General features: G+C 28.5%; 1 protein-coding gene across 1 annotated transcript in view; it reads left to right on the top strand.

Moving 5' to 3' along the window:
* Nucleotides 1–17,801, top strand: part of LOC105624428 (semaphorin-1A-like) — a gene marked incomplete at its 5' end in the record, with an annotated part of 111,902 nt that overhangs the window by 90,188 nt on the left and 3,913 nt on the right. The window contains 6 exons of the mRNA XM_012205794.1: nt 2,992–3,079; nt 12,977–13,081; nt 13,910–13,998; nt 14,337–14,478; nt 16,798–17,146; nt 17,561–17,643. Coding sequence (XP_012061184.1) covers nt 2,992–3,079; nt 12,977–13,081; nt 13,910–13,998; nt 14,337–14,478; nt 16,798–17,146; nt 17,561–17,643 — 856 coding nt within the window. The remainder of the gene's footprint in view (nt 1–2,991; nt 3,080–12,976; nt 13,082–13,909; nt 13,999–14,336; nt 14,479–16,797; nt 17,147–17,560; nt 17,644–17,801) is intronic.

Raw genomic sequence — 17,801 nt, 5'->3', positions numbered from 1 at the left:
TACACACACACACACACACACACACGCACACACATATACGCAAGATTATGATGTAGGAACTTAGTTTATTGCTTTTTTATCTATTTGCAAATAATTATTTGTCTAATAGAGAAGACATTTGATAAATAAATTGTCAAGTTTTAATGGTATATGAATAAATACAATATCGTCTAAATTAATTTTTTATTGTATATATTGATGGAATTATAAAGAAACCAATCTATTGCAGAAATTAATTTTAAATGATATTAAATAAACTAGAAAAAGTATATGGATTGAAAATAGTCGTTATTGCGCTCTGTTTATCTCTCTCTTGGCCTTGTTACGATACGGTTTGCCAGTAGATGAGAATAGATGAAACGAGGATACGTGGCAAGCAAGGAGAACGGAAAGAAAAAGAAGGAGACTAGAAAGAAGAAAGGATTCGAGAAGAAACGAACGAAAGAAATATAAAGGATCCTAGAAAGTACGTGAGATTCAACCAGCGTCTCGGAATACCCAACTGCGGGCTGTAGTGCATCGAATAGCCGTTTGTGTCGAATAGCCCTGCCACGTTTCAATTTCTTTACATGCATTGTTGCATACATGCACGAGTTGCGACACTGTTCGCGTATTCGGTATATTATTGTGGCCGGCCGCAGTGGTCTCGCTTGCAACTTTTTTAATTGTCTTACGCTGCACCAAGCGGATTTACTGATATTTTTTTTTCAATGTCTGTACGCGTTTGCGAATACGGCGAATACGGCGAATACAGTACAATGAACAACGACTCGAAACGATGTCATTACAGTTCAATGACAGGCATTCATTCAGGCGAAACGTATGCAGAACCTGCCCTTTATCGAACAATTGCAAAATTTTCAATCTAATATTATATATCTTTTTACGAAAAACGATTCTGATGTAGTTTAGCAAATACGATATATTAGAAATATTTCTGTTCTAATTTCATGGGGAGAATAGAAAATTACTTCAAAGATAAGTAACATACATAATCTTCCAAATAATTTTTCTGCAAATTTATATAACTAGCTCTTCTCTTTCTTGATTTATCTTCGACGATAGATTTTAATCGATCACGAACAATGCTTTATTTAGGTAATAATACAATATCATTACTTAAGATATAAAATTATTTGTTAGAATCTATTAATGATTTTTATTAATTTAGCAGAATTTATTAAATCTGCAAAAAATTATTAGATAAGAAATTGATTACTATTTAAAAACGAGATTAAATAAATTATATGCTTATAAATTTTTTTGATTATCTTTCAGTGTTAAATCTATTTTGAAATTGTTTTATTATATAATAACAATTTACATATAGTAGTCGTACATAAAATATATCGTGACTTTTTTTATCAGATAAACTTAAAATTAATAAATTTTTTCAATCATTAATTTAAAATTATCAAAATGTTAATAAAAAATTGTTTTTGAGAATTATTTCTGAAAAGTTTATGATTTTAGACTTTTCCGATGATTAAACATATGCGATGTTTATCTCTGTTCCATACTCTATAAAAGAAAAAATTAGACAGCAAACAAAATAAAAGAAGCCAAACAACCAACGCGTAGATCCCTGGCATGTCCTACTCGCTTTCCAATCTTCTATTGAGTCAGTTTATCGTACTACAAATTTCGCTCTAAATACGAACCGTTCGTAAAACCTGTAGGTCGCGAGCAAACTCAATCACAGTGCCAGTACAGCGAGACAAGTACGAACGACGAATACGAGATTTCGGGCTTTTTTGTATCGGCGACGTTAATAATTCTATTATTCCATCACTATTACTCTACCTCCAGATCGGAAACAATCGTAGTTCCCGAATCGTTATGTAACTAGGATTTATTTGCAGGATTGAATAAGGACGACGCATCGTCGTAATGCTTCGACATTTGTCATAGCAGAAAGATGATATCCAAAATATATTGCGTACGACGAATATGGTAAACATAAATTGATACATCAATCAAAGAGAGAAATATTATTATATTCGTGGTAAATCACGATATCGATATTTTCACTCTGTGAACAAAGTTCGTCATATACATTAAAATCAATATTGAACACGTATGAAAATAATATTAAACAACATATTACACTTGCGGTAATAATAAATGAAGAGAGTGTCAATTCCGGTCCTGTGAGTAATTAAGGGGTGACTGTTATTGTATAACAAATCTGATTAGTTTGTTATATATAGTTAATTTTATTGTTAAATATTCGTTTCTTTAAACAAATATTGAAATTAACAAGTACATTTATAAATTGACTGTTGCGAGTTTATATTTGATCGAAATTAAATTTTTCATTACGTAGCTCACACGTAATGTAACAATTAAAAAATACCAGTAGAAGGGAAAAAAATATTAAAATTGTCAACGAATCGTAATCATTGCATGGCCATTGTTCGATGAAACATATAGGTCACGCTCGTAATTGATTGAATATAATTATTTTATTATCATATCGATTGTCATTTCATCGAACGGTCAAAAGTCTGGCTGATACAACGAGATAAATTACATTGTAATATTTCGATTATCTGTTAATGTATAAGTTAAAAAAATACGCGCGCAGTAATTATGATTGGAATAGTTATTACATTAACATATTGATACTATATTTACCCACTGCCTACTTATATACACATTAGAAGCATATAATGCACATTTACAGATGAATAAATGCGAATGAATATTTCCATAAGAAGCTATGTTGCATAAGAAAAATCAATTTCCTGATAGGAAGTTTCGAGCTGTTCCTCGCGTCTCATGTTTCCGGGAAATAGCGTGACATTAAATTCCATTTTTTTTTTTGCAGTTGTGATACTCTTCATGTCTACAGTGATTCATTTATCTTGACGATCTCAAATTATGTTTGAACTTTTTGAAAAAAATTGGTTTAAAAAATTGTTAAAAATTTAGGTATTATATATGATATGCAAAAATATTATAATTCAAAACTTCTTATTTGTATTTCAGGATGGAGCGTACGTGAAACAGAGCGACATGGATGGTTTAGGACTCTGTCCTTACGATCCGCGACACAATAGCACAGCGGTTTTTGCCGGTAAGTTTCTTCTTTTACAGCAATTCGAATAATGTACTTAATTGTAAACCATTGTATACGAGATCAAATTATACGAGATCAATTGAATTGATGAGAAATCACGAATTGATCAAAATCATATTTTTTCAAATCTTAATTTTAATAAATTCTATTTTCTTTAAATATTGAACGAACTCCGAAAAATGAAGTTTTAACTTTGATATACAGAAATTTATATTTTTTCAAAATATTTATTTTATTCTTGGATGAATTTAAGTAATATCCCAAAGAATAGATTTTCTCGCAGACGAAAACGTCGGTGCGATCATTGTGATAGCAGTGTTATCGAAATATTTTTACGTGAAGTCCGTGCCACTCTATGCAGCTCCGAAAATCGTTTCCGCCTGTGGAAAATATTTATCGAGGACATTTTTATTACATTTTGAAACATATGCTGTGCACTACACACCAGATTTGACGGGCGACACGTGGCTTTGACGACAGTAAGTGCCACTTGAGAGATTCGACCGCTCTACAACGAGTGAAGTAGCTTGTGAGAACGAGAAGTTCAACGCGAATATCACGAGTCCTTGTGTATTCCGCACAGAAGCGATTGAGATACACGCAGGATTGTGTCCCGTGCAACAAATTTGATAAATTTGCGGGAACAATTATGACAGATGATTCGTAAAAATTATTCCTTTTTTATCATCTGCGTGATAAAAAAGAGTACGATTTCATACATGTTTTTTTCATATTTAATTTCCATATCTAATTTACAGAGTTTATTCAGATCTTTCTTTACATATTTTCTCTCTTATTATTATAATTCAATCTTATTTTGTACTGAAGAGAGTAATTTTTTCTTAATTGAGTTCTTCTTTGAAAATTCTCTGAAGAAAAAGTTATTTTATTTTTCAAATAATTACTCTTTAACCAGTGATACGAACCCGCACAATCCCTCTTTTTCAAAGAGAATCTTGAAGCTAAAGCACTATAACTGTGTTTTTTATTCAATGGATTTAACCGTTTGCTTGTTTGAAATATTTGTTTCTCTTAAAGAGTTTCTTCAGAAACTCTTTATCCTGTGAACTTACTTTTAATATATTTGCTATCTTTAGCATGAGAAGGGAGATCGGTTCATGAAAACCGTATGCTCTAGTTACGCAGTATGTTCTCACTGCCCTAGTTAAGGGTTAAAGATGAATGGACTTCACACGTGTTAAAGAATCATTAAAGAAATGAATTAATGATTCTAAAATTATTCAAGATGTTTTATATCTATCAGATTAATGCGAATTCTATTACAATTACTATTGCACCTATTCTCTTCAATTTTATTATCCTAAACAATGTTAAATAACAAACAGTAGCGAGAAATGTTTTACGCTACGTCACATAGTATTTTATTATTTTATTATTTTTGTTATATATCATTTATACTGTATAAATATATAAATATAACATACACGTTATTTATTATATGTCAATTAATTTTTCTGTTAAGAATAAAGCACAGGTATTTAGTTATGTATATTTTTGTATTATCATATGAGCACAATTATATATAATATAATTGTGCTCATATGATAATACAAAAATACATTCAACTTACAAATAACAATAACGTAGATTGCAAATAACAACATTATATTAATATTATAATATTAATATAGTGCTGTGAGAAAATATAAATTTGATATGTAATTTGATAAAAATAATTCTATCTATTTGCTCGAGAAACTTTTTACTTATATGATGTATAACGTGCAGTTCATACGTTGAACGTTATAATTTGCTGATTACGAGGCACGTGCGCGCGTCGTATGTTCGCCAAAGTGCAACGGTAAATCAATACTCTGGCAAAGCAAACGATACCTTGCTTCAATGAAGTCGTTTTACAAACATGTTTGAAATTTCTATGTGTAAATAGCATGTCATTGGGCACATTTTAAATTGATAGAAGATATTATCTTTGATACATTTAATTTTTAATAAAATAATTGAGATTACAAAAAGAAATTGAAAATATGCGATCAATATCCTCAATTTTTCATATATCCTTTTATGTACTTATTTAAAAATTCTAAATAAAAATCATTCTTTAAGATAAATTATATAGTATTGAAAAATAGTATTATTAATAAAAAAATTAATAAAAGATAGTATTATTAATAAAATACAATAATAAGAAAAATAATATATTCATGTTATTTTTTATTTTTGATTACAAGAAGTATCTTCTATTTGATAAAAAAATCTTTTTTTTATCTCAAATCTGTTAAAAAGCATTAACGTAAAAAACGTCAAATATTTGACGATATTTTTATAATTAATATGATCTTGCAATTTGATATAATTATAAAATAAATCGATTGTCACATTTCTGTTATATATAAGTTTATTAAAAGTTTATCAAAAGTTCATACTTTTGTTCTTTAATTTTTCTCATATCTTTATATCTTTCTATATACTCTCAGCAACTTTGTTATATAGTGACTTTGTTCTTAAAAATCCGATTGCAATATAAGATACAAAGAATAAAAGTTACAATTATTACATTAATTAGCCATTCTTGCTTTATTAGCTTTAGTAGTATTTAATTATTAATTACACAATTATTTTGTAACATTTAAACTTGTATTTTTTTATTCCTAAATATGGATCGCTTTCCATATTTAATTACATTGTGTATTAATGAGGTACAAATAGAGAGAAGGACAATATAACGGAAGTAAAATATAATGGAGCGATATAAATAATTAAAGCGTAAAAGCGTGTACGCATACTATATAATTTATTTAATATCTATTATTTTAGATCTTATTTGTATTATAATAAGGTACATACATAAGTAAAACAATAATGTAAATTTTTGTGAATTATAAATTATGTTAATTATAAATATTCGTATATCTTGTATCATTTTATTTTGGTAAGTGTGTACATAGGCTTCCAGATTTTTATACTGAAATTTTTAAAAATGTAAACGGCTACCTCGTTGAATTTAAGAAGTGGAATAGTTTGCGAAAACAGAAGTGTATAGCTTGTTTTCTTTTCATTATCTACAACATGTAGATGAATTGCGGAACGTTTTCAATAGATTAAAGTTTAAACAAGTTGAAAATTCATTGCTTGGAATTTTGTGAACAGAAAAACATTTTAAAACAGATGCTTCTTTATATTATTTTAACTATATACATTAATTTTTATAATATTATGAAACTTTTTAATTTCTCAATTTATATCCTTTAATTTACATTCTCACTAGTTTGATAAATTTATTCCACAATTGATTGATATATTTTTGTACTAGAAAAATAATCAATATCGCAGATATTTTTTTAATGTCTTTTGCAAATCATTTATGTGCACTACTTTAATTTAAACATGCGAACACTTTTTTCTGCATTTTTCGACAATTTTCACGAATTTGGTTTACTTGTTTTAGGATCTAAAATACGATTCGTAAAATGATTCATGGCTTTCTTCTTAGAAGATATATACATTCTCTCGCGGGAAATACAGAATGCGTTCTATCATCGTATTCGTTGATTTTGAGGTGATCTGACAGAGTCTTGCCGTTTCGAAGATCTTCTCTGAAAATTTCGTCTCTTAGCTTTACCAATAGCCTCTTTGTACTGACACTGTACGTGCTTATATTGCTTCCACTTCGAGCAAGATACCGTTCTTTCTTGCGCGTTGAGGAATTTCGTCATCTTACAAAATCCTTTCAGGAGCTTTATTCCTACATAGCGAAACCCTCAACATTTATTTTTGTAAAGTCAGATCAGAGTGAATGTTTTCTGGTAGCCACAATCAGTATACGTTCATACCATTTATATTATTATACATATAATTACAGATAATATTATCTACTTAATATATTTAATTCATTTTTCTTCATTCCGCTATATTTTTCACTATGAAATATATATGTAAATTGAATCAATACATTCAGAAACGCGGTTTATAAACACTGAGGTAAATCTTCACGTCGCATACGACACGTAGAAGCCAATAGTCAGTTATGATACCATAGAAAACTGTTTATATCTCAGAAACGGTTGAGCTTCCGACCAATGTTTACTAAGCTTTTTTACTCTCTTCAGTATATGATATATACTATCTACTATCATATAAATTCTGAATTCGGTTTTTTGCTGAATACCTTATATAGCATAACTTTATTCGAAAAATGGCAATTCTTCAATCAAAATTCACAAAAGATATCGTTACTCAAAACCGCTTAGTGTTCGAAATCCTCTTTATTCCCGTGTTACAATGTATTATGCTTTGTTAGCGGCTTTATTCTGAATTCCGCTTTCAACAGCGACCCGTAGCTATCTGCCGAAACTTTCATTAAGTTTTCGCAGAAACGACAGCAGCCAGCGTAATGCGTCGGCGACGCAACGGTGCATTAAATCATCCCTAAGTATAGCGCGTACGCAGGCAGCCCCAGATCTCGGCACGTTACGTGTCGCTGAGATGTGAGCGGAGCGGAGGGATGCTGAGCGCGGGGTTGCTCGCGCGTATGTAGCCAAGCCTCTTTCCCGCAGGTATTACGCGCGTGGCACACGATATTCGTGAGCTTCGGCGTTGCCACAGGCTCACCGTAGATTTGTAGCCTGCAACGGGCACGTTCATCCCCCTAAGTCTAACGTCTGCCTCGCCCCCGTTATATATGACTATCCGGCCGCTATATACACTTATCGCGCGCATACGTTGGCCGGCCTCAAATCCCATCGTGCTTTTTGAACGTGAAATATGGGAGCCCCGCGAGGAACCGCGGCGGCGAATCCTTCGAGGATCTCCTTTACGAGAACACGGAAGGAAATGCAGTTGCACTGTGGATACCCGTTGTGTATACCGGCGTATTATGTACTCTGTGCAAACACACATATAGCGATCAAAATCCATGGATTTTTCCAGGGTTTTGCGACCGATTGCGCGCGACGCTGAGAAAAATTGTTCGCGTACAAGATTATTTTCAAGATGACGAGCTTTTCTTTGAATAAAAATTCTCTAACAAAATTGAAGAATTTATTTCCATACACGCGCATATTGTGTATTTGAAAATAAAAGTTTCAAGATAGAAACTTAATTACTTTATAGAATAAAGATATAGAGGGAAGACCGCTATTATATCGAATTCATTTTGAATAAATGTTAGGCAGAATTTTAAAAAATAATAGGTCATTTTGAAGGGAATTTAATAAACTTTAAGATAACGTTACATAAAATTTAATTCAAATTCCATTTTTTTTTTAATTAAAGAAATGTAAAAAGTGAGCAAATCATAAAAAATTATGCTCCTAATATAAGATGCCCTGAGAAATCGATAGTAAAACGTAAAATATATTAGTATTGCAATTATTGTAAAAAACTTTATTTAATGTTTCTAAAATACAAACAAACACAGCCAACGTGAACGATACGATAGATTATACTCAGAACTCGTTTTCAAGTAATTGGAATCAAACATCGCACATATAGGTACTCGACGTTCATTCCGATTGTCTTCTTTATTATTATACAATAATATTTATACTTTAGCAATTTATTTTTATTTTTCACTATAATAGGAGCAAGGTTATTTACATATTAGGAATATCCTGGGTATTTCATATTATGATTTCCACGCCTTATGGTTTTACGATTATCAAATTTAACTTGTATAATTAAACAATTCAACATATCCCGTATTTTTCTATTATGACCTTACTCTATTATTACATGAAGAATTTATTGCCAAATATTTATTTATTAAATAATAAACAAGATTTAAATGCTCATCTCAATAAAACTTGAAAACATCCAAATTCTAAAATTTTGTTTTACAATGACTACAAGCATGATCTAATAATGAATTTTCTAAATAGTTTTCAATCCAAGAGCAATAAATTCATAGTGGAATCAATAGATATCGTTTATTAGTTTATTAGTTTATTAGCAGAAACACTGCTATTTCATATTAGGCGTCTATCTAATAATAAGGGACTTTCCTCTTTTGCTGAAATATTATTATATTTTTTGTAATCTAATTCAATTACTAAAAACTGAATCTTTGTATCATACATATGTGATAAGCATATATGCTACACTTTTATCTTATCATCACAAGATGAAATATTGCGTAATTTATAGCGAATTTGATTAGATGCACTCAGTGTACTGATACACATTAATGCTGTCATATACGTAATTGTCACAAAGATATATGTATGTTTAATATAAATAAAGATACGAGTTAAACCGCGAAAACCTCCAATACACTTTATATAACTTACATATTGTTTGATATAACATGTATTTTATAATTTGAAATATTTTCATTTTTACTCTTGTATTGCTTTAATATGCACTAGTGCGCACTAATACAATCAAACTCATTGTTAGTTTGCATTACTAAAATATAAGATAATATTAGTGGAGATACTACTAAATAATTTTATATTGATTGGATATTAGTAAATGCATAGAGTTTGGATTAGCAGATTAATTTCTATATACTTATATTTATTTATCATCTATGGTATATCTAGGTAATACGATAATAGTATGCTAGTAGTTTGGTATCAGTATACAACAGATTGACATGAATTGCATCCGCATTACGTTGCTAGCAAGCATGCAGACACAACATGAAAGCATATCGGTGATAGAAATCGAGTAGATCTACCGAGTACATACAATATTATGACAGAGAGAGATTGACGGCAGAAATCGAGCAGATTTATCGTTGCGTAAACATTTAAATATCGCTTTGATCTGTCATCAGATTGTAGAAAGTTTTGTTCGATTTCTGTTAAAATTTTACTGATATTATTCAATTCGAAACATTTTTTGCATTAAATCTATTGCTTTTACTGTTCTTGTTGTTTTACAAGATATACTCTCGAGGCTGAGCTGCCTAAGTTTGGCGAGACCGTAAACATCATGTCTCAAAGTTCCTTCCATAGAACAGCAAGAAGAAATTTATGATTTTGAGAATGACAGCGAGAATAAGAGAGAGTTAAATCCATACTTTAGAAGGAAAGAAATGTGTTTGAAAACTATGCAAAGTTATTCCAAGCCGTTCTATATCCGTAGAAAATAAGCTCCTCAACACGGAATTGGTTTTACAACACCACTTCAAAATTGCATGCGAATGTCAGTTCTAGAGTTCTTGATCTTCTCGTTTATGCTAATATAAGAATACAAGTATGTGTAAAAATTAATTCTTTACTTATGTTTACATATATGTGCATCCTCATTCTTGAATCGTGTTTTTTTTTGCGTAATTTAGAGATTTAATGAGAAGGTAATTTAGAGATTTAATGAGAAGGTAATTTAGAGATGTAAAAAGTAATGTAAAAAGTAATACTTATTAATTATTCTTATTAATTCTTATTAATTATTTTAAATTTTACTATCTACCAACATTTTCATTTGTATTTTCACAATTATTTTTTCACACAAGATGTCATATTTATTTTTTCACACAAGATGTCATATTTATTTTAACATTAACTATAGTACACCAGTAAATAATTTGTATTGTAATGCAATGATTCGAATGCAATATTTGTGAATTTACTTATTGTTAGTAAATTATCCTAATTTATTAAGTAGGATGATTTATATAAATAATAATTACTTATTACATATTAATTTTATTTTTTACAATTTATAGTTCAATATATTTATTATTTTTATTGTATGTATGTATTGCATTTATTCTGGCTGATTCTGTAATAATGCTAATGAAAACATCCATATATATCTTTAATAAAATATAATTTTAACGATATTTTAAATCCATTCTATTTTATATTTGCACTTTCTGTTAAATTTAAGCAATTATGATATACATATATAGTGCTTCTGAAAATTATCGTCTCAGATTTCAATTATGATGAACAAATTATACGAATAATATCTTTATCAGATTATTAATAATTTCCTGATTCCTCTTCTATTTTTATGAACTTTTTAATTTATAGATCATTATTTTGTCTTTAAATACTAGAATAATATTAAAATTTAGTTGTGTTTAACCTAATTTTTAAAAAGAAATTATTTTGTATTATAGATGAAAAACATTACTAAAATTAGAATAAGGTTTTTAAATGCTAAAAAATTATATTAAAATTACGCAATTTCTCTTTCACCTTTATTTGACAAATATTTTAAGATGGAACCGTCTTTTGTACTAATGTAATATTAATAGAACTAGGGTTTCTCTTGTACTCTTTGGGGATTATATATGTCCTAAAATGTATGTATATTCTTCTCTCGTTTTAACATTAATATCATCTACCTTCTTCCCTCTATACCAACCTTTTGTGTTTAAATTCCCTTACGGAACCTACTTTGTTCGCACGATATCACATCTATTATTTTCTCTTTGAGTTGTGAATGTTATAATAGTCAAATTTCAATGGAGAAGCAAATACCAAGAAAGTACTCAGTGCAATATAAACCAATTATATACAAATAAAATAAATAAATGTAGATAATGACAGGTTCTTTCTTCATTTATGTGATCAAATGAAAGAAAGAATAGAAATTATACTTAAATGTATCAAATTTTTTCATCACAATTGTTAATCACGTAACTTCCTTTCCTGGTTTTTTCCTTTCTTTTTATTTCTAAATAGCATAAAAATTGATTAATTACAAACTGAATGAACTCACGAAATAAAATATGTTACAATACATTATACTTAATCTTCGTAAATACCATATGCTATTAATATTAGCTATTAACATATGCTATTTTTACTTCTTTATTTTATTATATTATAGCAATTATTGAAGTAATCTACTTTATAGAAAAAATATATGTGGAGTATATAATTTTTAATGTGACTTACACACGTCAATCTTTCATACATTACTTTAATCTTACATGTTACGCTCATGCAAGATAATTATTTCTATTGAATTTATGTCGCATGATGATATTTTTTAATCATTCCTTATAATTATTATATTATATACCTTTTTGGATCCATTTTTATTAAGTGCATTGTTTTCGTTGAGCATCTTTCATTAATTATTTTCAACTTTTTAATTTACTTATTTATTCTGTTTCCGTGTCTTTGTCATTTATCTAATTAAAAAATTAATATTTATTTTATGTGCGAAATTAATAAAACAATTTAGAGATGACCATCATGAATTTTACATATAATAATAGAGTAAGAATATATATATATATACATAAATCGTGAAATGTTTTCATCAAAAACTTATTACGAAAAGAAAGAAAATAATTCTTCATTTAATTTTCCATTTCAAAATACTGTTCGCCTTTGTCAATGCAAGTCTTACAATGCAATTCTAAGGCTCAACTCTTTAAGCTCTGGAACTACCAGGTCTTACATTGCTATTTTCTATTGAAGAATAACGAAAAAAAGAGTATATTGAAGAAGAGAACAAATCGATGTTGTATTAACTAAAATTAGACAATTTATCGGTCGAAGACGAAATTTGTAAATTGTTAACTTATTTTTTTTTTAATAATTCGCGTGTAGCTAACATAGGCATTTGTGTCGAAATTAATATAGAAAAGTCATGAATGTGGGAGTGACTGACGAAATTAAGCTTATATAATCACCTGCGTAGATTCAAGATATAGCATCGTTTAGGGATTCCAAGGCTTCCCGTCGCGCGTCGATCCTTCGAGGATTTTGATAGCGGGAAGCGAAAGTTCGGTCATGCCATAGAATGTCATGCCAGTGCGTGCACACATGTGAATCTTACGGATAGTACCACCGATATAAATTCAACGGGCAATTTCCGAGAGACGCGTTAGTAGAAGGATGAATTAACCCTGAGAGCCGCTGTATAACCATCGACCTGATGGCGCTCGTTTAGCTTGCAAATGTGGAAGGTGCGACTGACTGACGGAAACGTTTATGCATGTTTCAGAGGGACAGTTATACGCCGCGACGGTGGCTGACTTCTCTGGCGGAGAGCCGCTGATTCACAGAGACAAAATTCGCACCGAACGCTCGGATCTCAATCAGTTGAATGGTAAGCTCCTAGAAATTACAATGAGAAATTCATGTGGCGTCCGCGATAGTACCTCGCAATTTTATAAGTTTATTCGATTTGCGCAAACAATATTATATATATCTATAATATTCGATTCTAATTAGATAAATAGATTTATTCTAGATTAGAAAAATATTTAGCATTTAATTAATTTCAATATGCGCGTATTTATTTACACAGATTTTTTATACAACTTCTGTAAAATTTGCTAAATAAATTTGAGATTGGAAAGTAGATGCAACTTATATCAAAACAGAGATAAAATATCTTCATTTCATTTCTTTGATAATTATATAATTTTTGAGATTTGCTTCTTTCATCTGACATTTTAATAAAGACACGAGTACAATAATACAAGAAGGATGGTTAATTTTAAAGATAATTACGATATCATCTTTAAATAAGAGAAAGAAACAAGAAAAAATTTCTATCACACAGTAACGATTCAAATTATCAAACCAACAATTTGATTTTAAAGCATCATTTTATGTAAATATCAGATAAATTTATTGAAATATGAATTTATAATACAAATTATAATATATAATTATAAGAAATTATATTATAAATTATGTAAATGTATACATTATCATATAAATTATGTAAATTTATATATTTATAAGAAATAAGTTATTACCTGTAATATTTAGCCTGATCTTATCGCTAACAAACAAAACAATTTTATTTTTGTTAATCATTAAATATCAAAGTAAAAAAATTAAATAAAGTAAAAAAATGTTGTAAAATATCATATTCTATAGAATAAATTCGATTATAATGGAACTCGGTACAATTTCATTATTTCAGGTCCAAATTTTGTCAGCACATTCGCATATCAAGATTATGTATTCTTCTTCTATCGTGAAACAGCCGTAGAATACATGAATTGCGGAAAGGTGAGGATTTTTTATTCGATATTTCTTAATCCTGAATAAATTTTGTTAATTATTTTGAATTTACTTTTGATTATTTTTAAGAAAAAATTATTAAAATTTAGAGATTTATAAAGGAACGAATGAATTGAATTATGTCTCGTACATACACACGTCTTTTTATTTTTAACTCGTCAAGATTAAACAAATTCGTACTATAAGTCTTGTGTTGGATGTTTTGAATAAAAAAGATCTCTTATATAATATCTAGAAAATAACACATCCGTTTATAAAAATATAGAAATATTGAAAAATGTAAAATATTGATCGATCGCTTCACAAGTTTGATTCACATTATATAGTCAGTCTACTCACGAGTTGGGAGAGTCTGTCAGCACGATAAAGGCGGGCCACACGCATTTAGCGACAGATGGACGAGTTTCCTGAAAGCGAGGCTCAACTGTTCGGTACCAGGAGAATACCCCTTCTATTTCAACGAAATACGTGAGTATGCATATGCGCGGTCCTTTCGCGGCTTCGATCGTGACTACGCTCGAGTAGTTTCAAACGAGGGCTCTCGCACGCTTCTAAAAGGTCCTCGTAAAAGAGCCTCTTCGATTCTGCACCGTGTTAGTTCCCACTTAGTGCATATACTGTTCCTCTACTTTTTAAGTTTTCTGCGATTTCCGCCCGATATACTTTTCCATTCTACGAAATACTGTAAGAAAGAAAATGCAATTTTAAACACTTTAAAAGTTGCTCTCTTAAAGAGATCCGTAGAAAGAGTGTAGTTGAATTTAATCTTTAGAGGCAGGATCTATTTTTTAATTTTACTATTTTTTCTTAATAAGATTTATTTATAATTTATTATATTATTTGCCTCAAAATATAACACTGTTTTAGCGTCATTATTTATGGCTTTCCATCCTATAAAAGTTAATATTTTATGCAATTTATTTAATACATAGTCTAATTTACAATATATACTATATCACATGCAAATTGTATACTTTTTTAAAAATGTAATTATATGTACTTTTTTAGATAAATTTATATATACATATATATATATATATATATATATATATATATATATTATTATCTTACGCATAGTAATAATTAAAATAGTACATAAAAAATAGAATAATTTTAAAAAATATTTACATTATTTTTATATCGAAATATCTCAGAATAAAATATGAAATATCTCACAAACTATTGATTTTTTTTATGACTTTATCCCTTAATATGCAAAATAATGTTGCTTTTACATGCAAAATATTAGGAGAAAGAGAATAAAATTACATTAAAAAATATTATCATTTCCTCTATTTATAAAAATATTGATGACTTCTTACAAAAACATATTATATAAAAATTTATCACATTTCTTTTCTGAAAAACTATTATAACTTCTATTTAAAATATTGTTTTAAAATATATTTTAATTTCGATGTATCTCGAAATTTCACTTTTTTCTCATTTTGTCAAATACGAAACCATTATGTAATTCAGGTATTTGTAAGCTTCTCCAAACTTAAAAATGCATGCAATTATATGCTTTCTTGAGCATACATGTTATATGTAATATTTCTAATATTTGTATTTGCGTGAATGGAAAAAAGCAAACAACGTTGCTTACAAATACAAATATTACACATTTCTATTGCACATTATACATATATCCCATTAATATAATAAGAATAATATTGTGTTAAAGTAATAATTGCATTCTAACATTTAATTACGCAAAATTTTTACATAAGAAAAGAAATTATAACATTGTTTGCAAATGTAAATATTAGAGAGATTCATTATTATCATTAAAACATAGGGAATCATTTTCCTTTATAATAATAAAAATATAAATGTCTGTTTTTAATAGCATTATAAGAACGTTCGTATATTTAATATTTTTAAATGTTTTTTTATATTTATATGATATTTTTTGTCACATTTATCAATTTCTTTATTTCTCGTCCATTCCTACATCTACAATGAAATCGAATAAGTCACTCTAGCTATCTATCGTACAGTGAAATAGACTAATCTCGAGTGTGAAGTACAATAGCGGTGCACTATCGCGTTTAGAAACCAGGAATGGAGAACAAACAAGAGAAGCACTCTATTCTTGTAGAATATTGTCGCCGCATATCGAATTGAAATCCCTATGTTGGATTCACGAAATTGGCGCGTCTCCAGATGTCTGAGAGGTGTCGCGAAATCACTGGCTGTTTCTCTGATTGTTTGAACTTTGTATCTAATCGCGGAACTAAGACTAATGATGAGACATGTTTATTAATATCGAAGCATGAAGTATCAAAAATGTGAAAAAAATTGATAAAAGACAAAATTGTTATTGAAATTGAAAACATTAAAATTTTAATCTTTTAATTATTTAATTACTTTTAATTTCCAAGATATTTAATTTAAATACGACATAGAACGCAAAAATTAAAATGAATAACACGAAATTAAATATCGATGTATAAAATCGATGTTAAATACTTGAATAATTTTTTGAATTATGAATTTAAAGCCAGTAAATTGTAAATAATATTATCATTTAAAATTTTAATTGGATGATTAAAAAATGGTTTGTCTAAAAAAATAACTCTTACTTTTTGAACTAAATTTTGTAAATTATTTTGTTATAATGCATATTTTATATATTTTTTATATGATCCATTTTTTTCTTATCATTCTATGCAAGTAATGAAATATTTTTTCCATAGGAAAATGTTTAGGATGGCGCCTATATTTACTATCTATAAGACAAAAATGATTTCGAAATAATTTTGAATAATTTTTTATCTTATTTAGAGTCAACGAGCGATGTTACGGATGGTCGATATGCGGGGAAGTCCGCGCGTTTAGTGTATGGAGTTTTCACGACCCCAGTGAACTCCATTGGCGGCTCAGCTATTTGTGCATTCTCTATGGACAACATTCTCGAGGTCTTCCAAGGTGCTTTTAAAGAACAAGAAACTATAAACAGCAACTGGCTGCGAGTACTTCAGGAAAAGGTACCTGAGCCCAGACCCGGTGCCTGTGTTAACGACTCCAGAACACTTCCGGACATTACTGTTAATTTCGTCAAGGCACATCCTCTCATGGATGACGCAGTGCAATCTTATTTTTCATTACCTGTGATAACTAAAACCAGTTTTAAGTAAGTAACTCGATCGATTAATATTTTCGATATATTTTTATTAATATAGTTTTAATATAATACATTCATTGTCTTATGTATATTATATCTCTATACCTAAGCACGTTTTTAGTGCAATATATTTAAACTACGAATCTTTTTGTCAATTTTAAGTAGATATTCCTTAAAAATATTAATTTAATTATTTATTATAGCTTCTCAATTTTTAATGTTATTGTATATTTTTTAATATCAAATACACAAAGATATACATGCATTATTATACATATTACGCATGTGCAAAAATATGAGAATTCTTTTTACATAAATTTTACTTTGAACTTTATTAAATTTTCAATCGAAAGTTATTTTTAATAGTATTAATGACTTTGTAACATAATATGCCATTAATACATGGAATTTTAATATTTATAGTTATAGATTTACCAAAGTTGCGGTAGATCCTCAAGTAAAGGCTTTGGATGGTAAAGCTTACGATATACTCTATATTGGAACAGGTATAATTATTTAATTATTTATAATAATATATTAATTATTATATTAATTTGCAATTATATATCATTATTATATTTTATAATAATGGTCAATCTATTATTATAAATGATATATATATATATATATATATATATATATATATATATATATTATAATAATA

Source organism: Atta cephalotes, assembly GCF_000143395.1.
Source record: "Atta cephalotes unplaced genomic scaffold scaffold00077, whole genome shotgun sequence".
In the NCBI taxonomy this organism is placed as follows: Eukaryota; Metazoa; Arthropoda; class Insecta; order Hymenoptera; family Formicidae; genus Atta; species Atta cephalotes.
Note: the sequence above shows the minus strand (reverse complement) of the source record. Positions and strands in the feature narration are given on the sequence as shown.